Raw genomic sequence first — 18333 nt, 5'->3', positions numbered from 1 at the left:
TTCTCTCTCTTTTTCTTCTTCTTCTTCTTCTTCTTCTTCTTCTTCTTCTTCTTCTTCTTCTTCTCCCAACTGAATTAGATACCACAGCAGTATATGGAAAAATTCACAACAAATGCAAGAGCATAAATAAAGATAATAGAAAGACCTTATGTTGAGATTCATGTTATTAAGAAATCGAATCACATTATACTTTTTCTTTTTTTTTATTATTTTCACCAGTTTAATCTGTCAGAGACACCGTTAAGCTCTTGAAGGTAAGACAGACTAGTTCTCTCCTTGAGGCCCCCACAAAAAAGCCACAGTCATGCTCTTGGTTTCTGGCAGCCGGCAAATCAGGCACAGGTGATCCTGGGTGAGAACGGAGGAGCAGCCCAGCGTCCATGACCATCAGCTGCCTCAGGAAACATGGTGTCCTGGAATCCCTGACTGAACCAGAAGCTTAGCGGCCCAAGCCTCCAGCAGCTCAGGCTACTGCGCTATGCACGCTCAGGGATGTGTCTTTATGAACAGCTCCAGGCAACGCGTCCAACTAGGAACAATCCGGAATGATCCTTTATTTAGCATTGAGCTGCAGATTTTTTCTTTTGTACAGAATAGAAAGCCAGTATTTCTTCCTCCTATCTCTTCAACCCATTTGTGTTCGCGTCACGTAATTCATTTTTACATTTGTTCCTCAAAAAAACAGTAAAATTAGACAAATAAGATTTGGTTTTCATATCAGCATTTGTATTCTGGAACAGGTAGGTAATTTCAATGTTGCATTGAGATATCAAAGCACAGAACACAGTAAATCATTGACCTGCTGCTTTTCATTTGAACAGCGAGGCAAATAAGGCAATGGTTTCTAGAAAAAAAACAAAAAAAAAAAAACAAATCCCTGAAGTTGACCTTCATTTCCGCAGTGCTCTCGATTTTCCCTTAACTGAAGAAAGCGTTGGCTTGTCCTGGTAGTGTTTTGATGTAATGCCCCATTAGTTGAATATTGCCTTGACTGAGGAGATAACTTGTATCAAGGAGGATAATCGCAAGAAAAGTGTTTAATTAATGGAGGCTCCTCAGCAGGCTGAGAAGTCTTGGCAGTCTTTATCTCCCAAGTGTGAGAGACTCATAACTCAAATGCTCCGCCACACTCTATTGTACTCTGTACCTCTTTTATGTTCAACCCCCACAGTAGCCTGTATGTATTTGTGGCAGTGATGAATGCTGATGCTCCAATTTAGATGTATGTTCAGCGCCCGAGCAAAAAAAAAAAAAAAAAGCTGCTCGTAGGTTGTACCTTTTATTTCCTCTCATAAGGGTACTCGTCATAGCAACATCTCAGGTGTTTTAGAAAGTAATTTCGCAAACTTGAACAAGACTGATTTTATTCTTAAAGCGGAAGCAGATAACAGCTTACATAACCACCTCTTTCTTTTCTACATCCGCGGGTCTGAAAATTACTTGGAAGAGAGAATTCAGAGGGGTTTGCTGCGTGGCGGTTCTGACAGGAGGTGATATCTACGGTTCATCAACGGATCATGGATTTTTAAAAAAAAAGATTTAGAGAAGTCTAGAAATTCATGCCTCATCAGCTCAAATGAAAGAACTGACCACCTCCCACACAACGTAGTTTTCAGGTTTATGGGTCACAGAGAGCCTTCCAGAGCTCCAAACAGCCGGACTTCTGAATGATTTATTACCTGGCTAAGCTCGAGGAACAATGTCAACCTCACAGCAAAACCCACGGATGCAATTCTGTATAAAGTAGCTCATTCTTTCTCCTGTTCTCTCTGATACAGTGCTTAGCTGGAACATCAGCATTTACTCACAGCAAAGAGAGTCAGATTACTGTGATAACTGTTAAGGGACTCGCGCTTATACATTATATTATCGCTAGTAACTGTTATTCCGCAGTTAAGATGGTCTTCACTATTCTCTCTCATTAGTAACTGTTATTCTGCATTTAAAATGGTCTTCACTATTCTCTCTCATTAGTAACTGTTATTCTGCATTTAAGATGGTCTTCACAATTCTCTCTCATTAGTAACTGTTATTCTGCAGTTAAGACGGTCTTCACTTTTCTCTCTCATTACAACAAAGATTCTGGGGGCGATTAAGCACAAAATGATAAGAAAAGACCAAAATCATACAAAGGAGTGAAAAGAGATGAATAAATTAGAGTTAAATTAGCTTGTACCTATCTACCTTAGATAGATAGATAGATAGATAGATAGATAGATAGATAGATAGATAGATAGATAGATAGATAGATAGATAGATAGATAGATAAATAGATAGATAGAATGTCAGAGCAAAACTCCAGATAAAGTGTGTGAGAGTGCGGTAGTTTGTGCTATACTGTAGCCATAAGGTACCGTATTGGTCTAACTGAGTTGCTGATAGTTTTCATAGCATCATGTAGTCATCTACAGTCTCTCCTACTCTTCATTTTCACTGTCCCAAATTCTGCTTCAGTCTGTGTCTCGTCTGGTATTCACAGTGGAGACACCAGCTCAGGCACTGAGCAATATGCTGCCCTTTCACTGGATTAGCACTGCTTTTCTTTTCTCTTTTTTTTTTCTGAGGTTTTACCACTGGTGCTGGCATGCCCAGTTGGCTGAAATTGGATTCGTTTGCTGAGCTAGCGGATGTGCCACTTTGAGGAAAGACTTTTCATGTGTTGAAAAGGTACAGCAAGCAGTTTGGAAAGCAGGAGATAGCTGATACCTAGAATGGAAGTAACCCTTTTTTTTTTCTTTCTTTCTTTTTTTTTTTTTGTCAGCAGGATACGGTATCGACTGGATTCCCCCAGTATCCATAAGTGGTGTATCAAGTTTTATGTCTGAAGAAAATCTCTCAAATATGATTGGAGGCAAAATTCTAGTGACAATGGCTCCTGCATTCCTACCATAAAAATGAACTGGACATGAAAGGGAAAGCTTTGCCCGAGTCAGAGTTTCATACTCTCAGCATTAGGGTAAATGTTTCATGTTACAAAATGCTGTAGTTATTAGTCTAATGTATGGAAACACACAACAATTTAATTTCATTGTTATATTTTATTGATAGAAATACATTTGGTTGTAAAACTGTGCACTGTTAAATGGAAGTGATTAAACGTTGTCACATCAAAGAGAAGCCTGACGAAGGAAAGTCTCCTCCATTTACATCTAACCACGCGTCACTAGCATTCTGTTTTAGCAGATCCAGTCTCCAATTAGACTTCTATAGGAGTATACTGCCCTCTTCTGCCTCATTGTAAACTGCACATTGATGACATGCAGTTCACTCTTTCTCTCTCTTTCTCTCAACTGTACTAAATGAACATTAGCAACTCACAAACAGTCATTTCACCTGTAATGAATAACACATCATTAAGAGAACAAGCAAATTCTGATAATCAGTGACTGCCAGACAACCTTGCAATCAACTGATGAACTGATTCGGTGGTCTCTTGTAAACAGTAAGAGGTATAAAATGTATAAACTGATTATACATTAGATAAATGTAGATCATCACAGTGTAAATTGATTTGAAAAAAAGGGGGCTGGTGCAAAGGTAATGCAGGTAAGAAAGAAAGAAAGAAAGAAAGAAAGAAAGAAAAAGTGGCATACGTGAATGTCATTTCAATATCAGTGAAAATATCGATTTCATTGTCCTTGTTATGACTGAGCGTTTTTTTAGCTACTCTCTTCTCTCCTTAGCAGTCAAGCGTGTAATATTCTTACATGTGACCACGTAGTATCCCGTTTAAACATTTGTTTCTTCAGGTTCTGTTTGAACCGGAGCTTATACTCTTAATGTTCCGCTGTTCTCACAGATGGTAGTTTTCATACCACCAGGTAAACGGTGCGAATGTTGGTTACTCTCCAATCTATTTAGATGCGCTAAAAGCGGCGGTTTATGGAGCCAACTGGAAAATAACTTGTGGCATAATTACATTCAAACCGCAATAACTTTCACTGAAAGGCCACCTGTGCCTTTGTGTCTGTTTTAATACAGCCATACACGTGGTATAAGGAATACTGATTTGAGACATTCATACGGTATTACACTTTAAGAGTGAATTGCAGATCTGCCACATGGTTTACTAAAGTTCGCTGTATTGACTGTGATCTGGTTCCCTTAAGAAACGCCAAGTGCGTCGCTTGGCTTTCACCACTAGGAGGGGTCAGCGAAAATGTTACAGGCACCAAAAATGAAAGTCGCTGCCTTGAAAACTAAAACAAAAATAGAGAGGATTATAGTTTAGGTAGTTATGAGGCATATGGGTGGAGGAGACAAATTCCTTTGTCGATGCAAATATGACCGTAATTATGGTGTGCTCTGCCCTACAAACAAGCAGCGTTTGATCACTTCCTTATTTACACTGGTATGAAAATACGTTTGGCTCATACTATTTCGAAGGGTAAGGAAAGGTTATAAATGTTCTCTGTTCTATCGATAACCAGACTAATAACAAGATGTCTTTCGTAAATAAGGATTTAGTAATTCAGTCAGTTCAATTGTATTACATAAATTCTCACGTTTCTCTTTAACTAAGCATAAAACAAATTTGTGTTTTTCACCGCTCCTCTTGTTGTGGTACATTCTCGTTCAGGGTTAACATACACATGAAGGTTCTTTGAATTTCATTTTGCATTTGTCCGGTTTTTTTAGAGAGGTGTCAGTAGCCAGTGGAGGATGAAGAAGCCAGCGGTGTTGTACCTTTCCTGGACATTTATGGCTATTCTTAGCTCTCATTTTGGCAGTGGGGTAGGCAGCTGCTTTGTACCATTAATGGGAAATGCTCTGTCGCGTATTATACCAAAAAACAAATGTTTACATGGGCTCCGTGGTTTGCATTTCTTATCGAATGAATGTCGCTGTTGCTCATATTTTTTATCGTTTGCTCACATTGTGACATTTCTTCTGGGTAGCATGCGGAGCACTGTAAAACAGGGATGTATCCTCCAAAAGGCCCGACGTAAGTGAACTTTAGAAATGGTTGTACAATATAGCGTGAGATCCTTACAGAAACACGCTGAAATCCTCTTTAGAGTTATAACACTTTCGATATGTCGCGACGTGACAGTATTCACGGATGTCAAAACTCGTGAATTCACTCTGCTTCTATAAAAAAAAAAGGGAAGGAAAAAGTCGTTACTTTTATCTCATCCTAGGTTTAAAGGAGATGTGGCTTGGTACACTATAGACCTCAATTTGCACCCCAGAGAGAGATGGACAGAGGTGATAAAGGCGAAAACAGTTGAAGTAAGTGGCATTTTGTCCTCTGTACCGACTTACCCATTACAGACATTGATTGCACAATCACAAGGGTGTCAAACACTGAGGACTATGTCTGTGTCTGCGCGTGTTTCTTATCCGCAGCTGAAAAACATGATTCAGTCAATGAAAGACCTGTCATTTGGTTTTTTCCATGGAAAACTGGTCCAGTTAGTCGACAACGAGCTGGTGAGTTGGTTAGAAAATCAAGCAGTGAAAATCAAGCAGGTGCAGGTCCGATCTGGCTCTGGTCATGTGTTGTATTTATTTTGGGCTTATTTTGGCATTTTGCAGCCTGTAATTGTGGACACACTTCCATATCCTTTTAATGAGGAAATTAAAGGAATTGCAGCTGTCTCCGGTGTACCTTTGGGTGAGAATCTTTTTTTTTTTTTGGATGCCTGTACAGAGCTTGACAACCCTGAGGAAGGAGAAAAAAAAAAAACAATGTTTTCTCAATGGTTTGTCTCCCCTTTAGGAGAAGTCGTATTGTTTAATATCTTCTATGAGGTGTTCACTGTGTGTACGTCATTGGTTGCAGAAGATTTGAAAGGTAAGTTAGTTCATTCCCGAAACTTTTATCCTGCTTTTCTGAATGATTTACTTTACAGCTTTACTTTTCACACTTTCTTTCTTTTTTTTTCAGGGAACTTATATCATGCCCGCAATATGGACTTTGGCTTGTTCATGGGGTGAGATTTGTTCATTTTTATTAAACAAGGAAATTCTTGCAATCTCAGTATCCATTTTACTTGTTTTTTTTTAATGAATTTTAGTTCATAAATATGTTTTTACAAAAACACGTGGGCTGTTTCTCACGTAGGTGGGATCAGAAGAATCAATCTTGGACTCTAACAGAGAAACTTAAACCTCTGGTGGTGAATGTAGACTTCAGGAGGAACAACAAGACAGTCTTCAAGTCGACTAACTTTGCTGGCTATGTGGGAATACTCACCGGTATTAGACCTGTAAGTGTCTTCAGGTTTCCTGACATGACATATGTTTTTTGTTTTGTTTTGTTTTCCTTGGATGGTATATTTCAGATAAAACATTTGTTTGTTTTGTAGAAAGAGTTCACGTTAACAATGAACGAACGTTTCAACATGGATGGAGGATACATAGGTAAGCTTTTGAAAGTGAAGCAGTTCTCACTTGCACTTAAGGCAGATTTAAAATTTCAGCTGGAATGTAAGGATGTGTAGTACTCACATTAAAAAAAAGCCATTTTGATCATAAAAAAAACATTCTGGCACAACATTGTGTGTTTCAATATGTCATTAAATAAGTTGGAGTAATTCAATGTAGCTGTTTAAGAACGCATTAAATGTAACTTGAAAATGATTGTGTAGTTGCTATCAGTTTGATGACCTGTATTTTTCCACAGGGATTCTGGAATGGATCCTGGGAATGAGAGACGGCATGTGGATGAGCTTCCTCACACGTTCAGTCTTGGAAAATGCAACCAGGCAAAGTCTATTATCCATATTGTCTCCACAAAAAAAAACAATTTTGTAACCACCATCTAACCTTTGTTCTGTTTCACCTTGTTTTTAGTCCTCTTCTATCGCAACAGGAGCTCAAACAGTAAAAGCAAACAAAAAAGAATTTTACAGTATTAGGAGTCACTTCTAATAAGCGTGTGCTCCTGTCTTGCCTCAAAAAAGGCCTTGAATCCATGTTCTCAGGCTGGGAGTCAGGTACAAAGGCTTAGATAGTTTCGCTCACACACCAGTGTGTCTTTGAGAGACATAGCCAGAGTGTTTTTGTGAGAGTGGGTCTAACTGCCATACCATGTCCATACACACAGATCAGTACAGCACAGTGCACCTGCAACGTTTTTGTTTTGTGTGCCTAACAGTTATGAGGATGCCAGAAAAGACCTCGCTCAGACCAAACTGCTTGCGCCTGCGTACTTCATACTGGGTGGAAACCGGACAGACCAAGGCTGTGTCATTACAAGAGCAAGGACCAATATGCTGGACATCTGGGAGTGAGTATATACTCTATTAAGCCCAAACGAAAGCACATCTGTGTGTAAATTAGTAGTCTGCCTTCCTCAGGAGATAACATGACATTTGCTGTACCCCAAGCATTAACCTGAAACTGGGAAGGTGGTATGTTCTGGAGACTAACTATGATCACTGGGAAGCACCCTTGTTCTTGGATGACCGCCGGACTCCAGCCATGAAATGCATGAATCAGACCACGCAAGCAGTGAGTGTCCCTCCATGTGCCTGTTGGTAGAGTTAACAGTACTGGTTATAAATATCCTTGAAGATAACCTTTCGACAATGTATTTATTACAGAACCCATATGAGTGACTTATCTGCGGGTTCACTTTAAATGGTTTAAATGGTTTAAAATTCTGAGGTAGTTTTGAGCACTAACGCACTGAATTTCAATTGCTGAATTCTTTTGAAGTGGTATGATCTGGAAATCTCCGTTTAATGCTAAACACAGTTCAAACACCCAGGGGTTTTGCAGAGTTAACACAGATCTTGACAGACTTAATTTAGCTCTGTTGGTACACACAAGTGTGTGAACCTGCAGAGGACAGGTTTAAGCACATGTCAATACGAGTGTGTTTCTATTACACAATCAGAAATATATCTGTATTGATGAACAGTTCTGGTTTGCTTTTAAATATGAAGAGTTTGATTTGTTAGCAAAACTGTTTAAGTATTTTAAAATTGGTTTTCGTATTTTGTGATTTTCAATTATACTATTTCCTTAGAAAATATCCTTTGAAACCATATACAACGTTCTTTCAACCAAACCTGTCCTAAATAAGGTAAGACACCGCTCCCTGAACAGTTAAAGTCATGTGGACAAATGCCATGCTTTGTCATTTTTTTACAGACTATAATTTTCTTTACAGTTTATGAGTCATAACCTTATGGCCTGATCCTCTTGAGCCACTTTTCACGAATGTGAAACTCAGTTATTCAGTTATAAAACAATAATAGAAAATGGTTTACTGTCAACATCTGTCCCATCACAGGAGATAAAGTCCATATTGCAGGTAAGTTTGACTCTGTAAGTAGTTCCAGGTTGTCAGGTCGTTCTAGTCTGACCCGTGTGGCCGCTGACCTTTGCTCTCCAGCTGACCGCGTACACCACGCTGATGGAGGTCTCTACTGGGAGACTGGAGTCTTACATCAGAGACTGCCCCAGTCCATGCTCTCCATGGTGATCTCCTTGTCTGGACCAGCTTTGCTCAGCTGGTTAACATGGGACATAGTTCTCCGTGCCTGAGGCTTCGTGGAGTCGTAACGCAAAAGTTTGGATCAGCGCTGGGCTTGGTTCTACCTCTGAATTTTATAGCACTTATCATCTGCTTGGTCACATGTTCAGAGTTATTTTGTGGCTGTTTTGTTCGGTTTTCTCATATGCATTTGGACTAGCATGAGTGAGATCTCCATTTTATAAAGGAAAAGAGAGTGTGGAGTACTGACTGAATAGCAGTGTTTCGCTGCAGTAATGTCTGATCTTTGCCACTGATCTGTTTCAGACAAATCAGGCTATCACTTGTGTATTGCCTTTAAAATTTTAATAATTTTTTTAAAGTATTTTCTGGTAATAAACAGTGAGATAGTTTTTAAAAGCCTTGTGAATGCAATGTGACGTGAAACAAGAAATGACGTACGGTCAAAACAGATGAATGGACTCATCTGAAATGATTAAAAATTTTCTGTCTGTTTTATTTGAATGTCTGTCGTTATCTGGCATTTGGAACAAAGAAGTTTTAAGCTACTTTTTCATTAAAGTTACTTCCCCATAATAATACGAATGAAAGGGGATGTGTGTAGACTGTGTTGTGAGGTTCTCCTCTTAAACGTGAACACACACGAGGAACTGCCTTCTCATCTGTACTAACAAAGTGGTTTGAGGTTGACTTTCTGTTCCCCTTTTATATAAGAAAATATTAAACATTTCAAATACATTTATAGATGTATATAAATATATCCAAATAAGAAAGAGGAATTCAAACCACAGAAGAAATTGTAATGAAATATCATCCCACAACCTAACAAACCAACCAACTGTGCTGGGTAGTCCACCACTTTTGGGTGATTATTGCTAAACCTGCCTTTCTGTAAAAACAAATAAACTCACAAATATTGGAGTATTTTACACAGTGCGCTCAATCCTCTAAAAAAATGTTCTAAATTTAAGGTGCTACTCACAAATATTATTGAAGTCGGGATGAAAATGCAGAACATATTTTTGTGGTCCAAGGTGTGTATCATTGGCACGGATGCCAACCCGTTGACTCGACAGCTGAACTGGATTGGCTCGTACACACAGTGCTGGCAGCTGCACAGTCTCTCAGAACAATAAGCATTGGGTGTCTCATGGTGCACGAGGGGCTGCAGTGTTCAGAAAGGAGTCCACCGTGTTTGATGTGCCTATAAGACCACACAGAAAGATGACTCTTGATCATGTGTTTTGAGAGGAGATAAAGTGAGATTATGCAGAAACATAATACAAACAAATGCACAGTCCCTAAAATACTGTTTACTTGTTTGCAACGATTGTGTTCAAAATTCCACATCCCTTGCGATGACAAAATATCATTTTCACAAACTATGTTCTACACAACCTTAAGCATACAAGCATACAATAATGAAAGGTTCAGAGTAAGACTTGCATGGAGACATCTGTGTCTTTACTTAAAATGTATTCAGTCTCCTTGAGTGTCAGCCTCCACAGGGGAGTCACATGATCTCCACCAAATGCCACATGGAACCATCCATTCCTTGTGTAGTTACTGTCCTTGGGAAAGCCATGGGAAAGGCTGAAACATAACAGCATCTAATCTAATGGTTATTAAATGCAAATACTGCAGTATACAAACATAAAAAGTCCTGTTTTGTTTATTGTGGGCATGTAAAGCCCTTCGAGACTTTCAAAAGTGATACTGGGCTCTAAATAAACTTGAAACTTGAAACGTGTTATGCCAGCAGAGCATATTCAAGCCAACAGAGCAGCTTACACAGTTCAGTTGGCGGGCGATATAATTAATAGCGGTTCAAGAAGAAATCCATGTATGATTTCTTCAAAGCCACTTTTCATCAGTGAGAGATCTTTTAATGGTGGTGCTGCTGCATCTCTTTCTCATCCAGTTTTTTTTTTTTTTTAACACAGCTTCATCAAAGGTTCAAGTTATTTCTTCTGTTCTCCTTTCCTTTTAAAGTCTCCACAAGTTCAGACAAGGCCTAATGTAAGTGACAGGAATAAAACTGCTTTTCCCCAGTCTAAATCATATTGATTTAGTGTCCCCACACTTTCTACTTGGACCTCTGAGATCACTGGCAAGGCTTTGATGCAGTCATTTAAGACTAGCACATACAGAGAGAAAACAGGCCATTGCTTGGGCAGGTAAACCATTATACTGATGTTTCTGGCAGCATCCACATTGGGACGCTTGTGTAATACTAGAGGCATCGAGACAAGTTGAATAGAAGGTGATGTCTAGGAGATTTCTTTGTTAGCTCAATGGATCAGCAACCTTTTGTCAGTGATGGCAATTCCATAGGGCAGCTCACTAGCGAAACTATATATTCAAAAAAATGATCAGTGGTTTGTTGTTCTACAATAAACTTGAAATAAGCCGTATATCTTTATGCACAATCTCAGCAACATTTTTTTTGCCCTTTTGGCGATAACAACGTTCATTTTTGTCACACATACTTTTCGTATTTTCCTTTTACGTGTGTATCAAATCAGGTATTCTTCTCTGGTTATCACGCATCTGCCGGGGCATGGGATTGCTAAACAGAAGTCAAAAGCATATTTCCCATTCATTTTCCAGAATGTTGAAGTAAACCAAGTGCTTTGAAGATTCATGCCTTAGTGGACAAGGGCAAGTTGCTTTTTTTTGTTTGTTTTTACATTTTTATTTAACTTTTAACATATCTTTAGACATGTCTTTAATCTTGGTTCTTGAAAACTTTTTTTTTATGAGGGCTGATGTATTTTCATTCCATCCATATTTTTTAAGTCATTCAGTTGTTAATGTGTTATTTTCCTCTCTTTTGGGGGGGGGGGGGGGGGGGGGCTGAAACGTTATCTGTTTATCAAGACTGTTCCTTAGTGACTCATTCTTCTGGACTCCACTGTTATTCACAGCAGCGTTTTTAAGAGGCACACGGATCTGATTTGAGAAGCTTCACCGTTGTGGTTGGAATGTCTTTGGAAAAAAACAACTGAGCTGAGGGCTTCTTCCGCACTCACCGTTCCTGTACAAGAGCAACACTGAGGAGCTATCAAAGATTACGAACTCACCCTTTAGTCATTTCACTAACCGAGTTGACACCATGGGGACAAATACAATCTTTACATTTTATATTTTGTGGATTTTTTTCATCCTTGATGTGTCTAGTTCTGTAAGTACTATCCAAAAAACACGATCGGAAGTTTATCTTTTCACTGTTCTAGATTATATTTCTTCTGTAAGTTGCTTCTGTTACGATGGTTAATCTGTTACGATGGTTAATCTTGGTTTATAAATTCTAAATGTATGTCAATGTGACTATGTCTGACAAGTCTAATGAAAGAACTCGTTAGTGTTTGAAAGACATTCATTGGTTGTATATGTGTGTATATGTGTGTGTGTGTGTGTGTTTGTAGATCCTTGATGATTGCGAGCAGGAGAAAGAGAGGTTGCGTATTCACCTAAAGAACCTGGAGGTCAAGCTCACAAAGCAACAACAGCTTATCCAGCGCTTGACAAAACTCAATGAGAGGCCACAGTTTCCCGTAAACGCAGAACAGTTCTTTGACCTGGGAGACAAGCAGTACACTGGTCAATAGCTACTTCTGTTTTTACTGGGGATGCCAGAGGAAACTGGGATTTTGTAGTTGTGCTTATGCGTGAACGAGTGAAACTGGTGTGTGTGTGTGTGTGTGTGTGGTGTAGAAGTGTAAGAACAGTAGGTGTGTTTGAGCTTAGAAATCCGACCATGTGTTTATTATTTGGTTGCTCATGTCTGTTTGTGTGAGCAGCTGTCTAAGTACATTTAAGAAGCGAATTCTATATTTACAATACAGTTGTTCACACATGCAAAAAAAAGTGATTTATGTTGTTCAGATTGTGCTCAGATTTATACCAGTGGAAACAAGCAAAGTGGGTTTTACATGATCAAACCCTTGGGGAGCCCGTCCCAGATCAGAGTGTACTGTGACATGACAGAGGGTGGAGGGTGGACAGTTTTCCAGAGGCGCTCTGATGGCAGCCAGTCTTTTGATCGGTGAGGGAAACTGGCTCATAATCACATCATGATTATGAAAATACCTCAAAAAGAATATTCTTTGTATAGTAAAACCTGTTGCTGATATAATACAAAATAGTGTCCCTGGCTTTTTTTTGTTTTTCTTATAAATTCTTCATCTTTTCAGATTATTCCTGAGTACAGATTTACTAAACTACTTCTGTAAAGAACCAAAAAAAAAAAAGAAAGAAAGAAAGAAAAAGGAAAAACCTCCTCATGAATCAGAGTAATTTTCATGGACATATTGTGACATTTCTCTTCTTCTAAACATGAATGCATTTCTTGTGAATTACGTCAGATAAGAGTATGCACTAAATAAGCAAATCTGTAAACTGTGGACCTTCTTTTAAGTACACAGATCTGTTAGAGTATATTAATTATGTTCTTCCAAAGATGTGTTTATCTCTTCTTTTTCTTTTCTTTTCTTTTCTTTTTTTCTTTTTTTTTTTTTTTGCAGAAACTGGAGTGATTACAAACAGGGATTTGGTGACATGGAATCTGCAAGTGGTGAATTCTGGTTAGGCAATGATAACCTGCACTACTTGACATCTCAAGGTATTTAATCCAATATACTACACATCCATACAAGTCTGGAGAAGAGAATCAAGATTAGAGGAATGATACAGTGAGATTGCAAAGACAATATTTTGACTGGAAAGTGATTCCGTTTATGAGAAAACAAAATCTGCTCTCTGTAATAGGAGATTACAGTCTTCGAATTGCCTTGGAAGACTTTGAAGGCCATCAGCGCTACGCGGTGTACAAAAAATTCAAAGTAGACAATGAAGAGGTATTAATCCAGTTGTTTTTCTTGCATTCTTATCATACTACCTCAAACGTTTAAAAAAAAAAAAAAAAAAAAAAGTAACTGACATGGCTGCCGTGCATATATGTTGAAATATATTGTTCGCACACAAATTAGGCGATGCTCACTTGTATCAAGTAAGCAAATTAGCTGAGGTGCAAATGCGGAGCAAAAAAACACACGGTGTTCGGCTATGCATTCTGTCTGTGCGTTCACAAATATTTCCCACGTGCTCAAGAGTTGGATCAGTGCTCAGACGCTCTTATAATACGGTGGAAATTTAATTTCATCGACCTCTTCGAGAGCACTCATAGACTCACCGATAGTGTCTTTATAACGTCGAAAATAAAGGTTAAAACATAAAAACTAACTGAAGTATCCGTCACCTGCCCTCAGAACCAGTACCAGTTGCAGTTTGGAGAATACTCGGGTAACGCTGGAGACTCTCTCTCAGGCACATACCATCCTGAGGTCCAGTGGTGGGCCAGTCACCAGGGCATGAAATTCAGCACATCTGATAGAGACAATGACCGCTACGAACGGAACTGTGCCAAGGAGGACAAATCAGGCTGGTGGTTCAACAGGTCCTTGCTTTTCTGATTCTTCTGTCCATATATATAAGATATTAAGTACATGCGCTAGAAAATGAGTAGCAGATATTCATATTCGGTGATGTGACAATCCACTCACGAAATACGAAAGAACCAAGGCTTCTGGATAAGACCGAAACACAAATTGGACCAAATAAAAAAAACCTGTTAATTGATGAATGAACAGAAAAGTAGACAAACACTTAATGTAATATCAATCGCAAACATAATCTGATTCTTTATTTTCGCTTTAAGAGAATATTTGAGCAATAAAACTTTTACAGAGGCATAACACAGCTCTGACATTCTACTGTTCCATTGTTATTCCTCTAGGTGTCACTCTGCCAATCTGAATGGGCTATACTACAAAGGTCCGTACAGTGCTGTGACCGATGACGGAGTTGTGTGGTACACTTGGCATGGCTGGTGGTATTCTCTCAAATCTGTGGTCATGAAGATCAGGCCGGCAGACTTTGAGCCAAATGAAGTGTAATCTGTCAGTGATTCGAATGCTCGACAGTGTTTGTCACACCACGTGTTTTTATTGATTTTTAGTTCTTTAAAGATGTAGAGAAGATGCAGTCATGTCTAGCACAACAAGTTACGATTACTCTCTGCGCAAACATATTGCTGAACTGCTTTGCCCATGCACATCTCAGAATAAACATATACACATACGTACATTGCTTCAATAACTGAATTGTACCTGATAATTATATCATTTAAACATCAGTTTTAATGGCATTTTTATTTCAGTTTTAACGTTCAGTAGTGTGTCCTCATAAAAAAGTACAAGGTACATTACAAAGTGGAATACTTTTGTACTATTTTTCTCACATCACTTCCAAATACTAGTCGCATATATTAACGAAATTACGCTCTGAAGTCCGTTGAAATCTCCGTCCTGCTCAGCTGATTCCCGTCTTAATTGGAAGCATGTCCCCGCAACGTGTTGTCTGGTGACGTCATCGCCCATCCAGGTGAAGTGGGAGCAAGGTGTAGCGGTGAACCGGTGTTTTCAGTTAAGTGTCATATAGAATTCTGTCGTTAATTCGTATCTTACAGCGAAAACAGGCTGTGTTCAGTGGAGAAGGTAGGTACAAGTGGCCTACTCATATTCATCAAGCCCTCGTGCAAGTTTGCGTGTGAGATGACATAGTAGCCTACTGATTTCTTTGTCTTAAGTTCTGAGACTCCTGTTCATAAGGAAGTTTCCTTCAACTCATCATAAAACTTGACAGAGATAACAGATGCAGGCTCTTCAAGTGACCTCTTTGTTGTTGTATTACACGAGCTTGCTCATGACGGCGGATACTTTGCAATACATACACATCTTTGTGTGACCATTTTTGCACGGGACTGAAAATCATCGTGCTGTCTTCTGGTGTCGAAAAAAAAGAATCTGCGTTTACAGTTTCATTTGAAATGTGCCGAGTATCTTACAACGAGAGGCTTTTAAAAATTGAGGCAGAGTACCGCCGCTCTTTTCGAAAGGCACTCTGTAGACACAATCTTCCGCAATGAACAGTGCCATGTAAAGTATTCTACAGGTAAATTTTTGCAAATTTGTGACGGTGGTTAGTGGTAGTTTTTAATTTTGCAGAGCCTCATCCGGCAGGATCAGAATGTGCACTGATTATGGAACACTTCTAAACTACTTATGAGAGTTATTGGTTCATTGTGTGTTATCTCCTATCATTTTAAACAGACCCAAATATAATTCAGCAGCTTCATTTAGTGTAGCTTTATTTTGCTTGTCTTAAATGAATGCTGGAGTATCGAGGGCTTTTTAAGACTAATTCAGTGAAATAGGCTACTTGTATTTGTAATCAAGAGGGTTAAGATGTGCTGGCACCCTTTCTTGGCAGTTTTTTTCCCTCTTCTTTAGTGGGAGTCTGTGGTCGTCAGTCATTATTAAAATGCCCAGAGGTACCATCCAGCCATTGCACCATTTACTGATGGCACCTAAGCTGATTTGCCATCATTCATTCAAACTTACTTTTTTTTTTTTTTTCAAAGTGGTGTCTTTCCTCCAATTCCATTTTTCCTCATGAAACTGACATTAAAGCTGACATAGCTTGGCCCACATCACTATGATCTGTTCACTCCAACACCTCCTAATGTTTAGCCTACAAGTAGCCCATCATTGTCCAAAACAACTAAAATCATGAGAGTCATAGAGAGTATGATTAAAGTGGGTTTTTGTTCACAACGAGTATGGGAAACTGAAGCTGGTCCATTTGAGGGTACATGCAGAAAACCGGCCGTTTTTAGGCTACTGTGTTTGCTGCAACTTGTTGCCATGACCCCCCCCAAAAAAAAGAAAAACAGAAATAAGGGTCACATTAAGGCATTCTTTGATTTTCACTAAACCCAGAGGTTATATCATGGTATTTTGATGTCTGTATAGTGTCAATATGTGTAGGAAACCGCAGGTGACGCATGCGCTTTTTCCCCATATCTCTACTGATCTCACAGTGCTGACCTTCACAGGGTTCACTTTCTCCTGACAAATGAATATCTCTCTGGCACCTTAAGCATTAAACATGATTCATTTCTGCTGCGTTGACTTTGAACTAAGGCCCCTAAAATCACCTGTTCATAAACCACAAGTTGCATTTGTATTTTTTTTTCCCCTGGAAACAGCTGAAAAATCTGAAAAATTGGTTTATCCTTCTGAATGTGGTTACTTGGTATCTCCCGAACTTCGGGTAACACCAATTAAAAATTTAGAGATCAAATTTTGTTTCTACCATTTGACATCAAATGAAAAACATTTAAAATGTTCTTACAAAGCCCATTTAATGAGTCATGTATTTTGTTGAATTATCTAAGGAGTTGATTTCAATATATGCCAAGAAACATAACATGAGGTGATATTTTCTGCTAAAGTAAATGCAAAGCCCACGGTTTTCTAAAAGAAGAAACTTATTTCCATTAACCAGTTTTTATTTGCTGCACTGTAGGTCGAGTACACAACTAAATGTTCTCTTCCCACTATAGCTTTACAACTGTGTTTACCCCCAAACTCTATTTTTAGAAAAGACACTTATACCTCCCAAATAGCTGTCTTGCATGTCTACGTCAGGTGCAGGAGACAATTTGGGTGGTGGCGTTCAGGAAATAGGTTGTGCCTCTGAGGGAGGGATGACCTCATGAGAAGGAGGAGGTGGAGCAGTGCAAGTTAAAAGAAACAAACAAGAGTCCATTCCAGCTGCCCCCCCCCCAACCCCACCCTCGCTCCTCAGCTGCAACCTCCAGTCCTCCTCCTGTGAGCACCTTGGCAAGTGTATTTCCAGTGTAATTAATAGTTTCTGAATTTCATTTCAGTTGCATGTTCTATGTTTAGTTGCAGAGTTTCATGCTTTGCATAGTTCAGAGGAGCCTGTTGTGGGTGGCATTAACACATTTTCAGTCTTTCGAAACTTATTTATATATTGTATATTTAATTAAGATGAAATGCCTCTCATGTGGAATATTAACCAGTTTCCAGGGGAACAGTTCTATGAGTCACTCAGTCTTTTACTGCTTTTACTGGGAACTGTATACGTCAGTGTTTGTGGGGCTAAATGATCAATTGTAAGAGCAAGCCCTGTTTGCTCTTTGATTCACTGGGAAGTGTTGTGAAATGTGGCATTGAAGAAGGGCCCTGAAGTTCATATGTCAGAGCAGAGAGTCATTCCACAAAACAGGATTGGTCAGTTAGCCAGATAACTTGAGCCAATAGTCAGAACTTTCCACTAAGCAGGCAGATAATTAACGTTGTTATTGGACAGTATTGGATTTTCTCTCAAGCTATCTGGCTCAGAAATGCCTTGTGGAACACGCTTGTTGTTTAAGTCCATCTCAGCTTGGCACTCTTCACCATTTGTCTGAATTAAGGACTGGCTGTAACAGACATTTTTGAAGGAGTTTGACTGAATATCAATACAAAATAAATGACACCTTTTTTTTTTTTTTGGTATTTTGATAAGTTGGCATCAGATGATGGGATTTCTGACTTGATGATGAGAAGTGGAAATGGGCAGCGTTTACAGTTCACCATAATCTTGAGAGCTGGCATTCATATCAAAGAACAGCAATTATCTATTAAATTACTCCAAAGTGCACTCAGCTTCACACTCTGAGAAGTGCCGTATTACAGATACAATGCAGGGTTTATTCTACAGTTGAGCTGCCTGCTGTGTCATGGAGATATAAATCAGCACATGTCTTGTATACTGCTGCCCTTTAAAATGAAGCTGTATTTGGGAATAGCTGATCATGCACAATTCAAATGGACCTCATTAAGCAATGGTATGGAATGGTTTGGGCCTTCTTTATATGTGTTCTTTTGTGTGCCAAGATTATGTTTTCTCTGTCTGGCCTAAGGACCTTATATGGATTAGGCAGGAATAGCACTAACTGTTCTGGCTGGTGG

General features: G+C 39.0%; 2 protein-coding genes across 2 annotated transcripts; both read left to right on the top strand.

Annotated features, from left to right (window-relative positions):
- The first annotated feature begins 4642 nt into the window (after positions 1–4642).
- On the top strand, positions 4643–8789 carry asah1a (N-acylsphingosine amidohydrolase (acid ceramidase) 1a). The gene is made up of 14 exons (XM_030765028.1): positions 4643–4734; positions 4899–4945; positions 5142–5232; positions 5350–5433; positions 5539–5617; positions 5723–5797; positions 5891–5936; positions 6068–6212; positions 6312–6366; positions 6629–6710; positions 7103–7234; positions 7335–7458; positions 7979–8035; positions 8348–8789. The coding sequence occupies exons 1-14, from the start codon at positions 4663–4665 to the stop codon at positions 8435–8437; spliced, it is 1179 nt and encodes a 392-aa protein (XP_030620888.1). The 5' UTR covers positions 4643–4662; the 3' UTR covers positions 8438–8789.
- A 661-nt stretch (positions 8790–9450) lies between these two features.
- Positions 9451–14406, top strand: fgl1 (fibrinogen-like 1). The gene is made up of 8 exons (XM_030765571.1): positions 9451–9542; positions 11630–11633; positions 11878–12052; positions 12338–12497; positions 12976–13073; positions 13220–13308; positions 13720–13907; positions 14247–14406. Exons 1-8 carry the CDS (start codon positions 9451–9453, stop codon positions 14404–14406), a joined length of 966 nt encoding a protein of 321 aa, XP_030621431.1.
- The last annotated feature ends 3927 nt before the right edge of the window (positions 14407–18333 follow it).

This window comes from Chanos chanos, chromosome 2, assembly GCF_902362185.1.
Source record: "Chanos chanos chromosome 2, fChaCha1.1, whole genome shotgun sequence".
In the NCBI taxonomy this organism is placed as follows: domain Eukaryota; kingdom Metazoa; phylum Chordata; class Actinopteri; order Gonorynchiformes; family Chanidae; genus Chanos; species Chanos chanos.
This window is presented reverse-complemented; position numbering and strand designations above follow the sequence as displayed.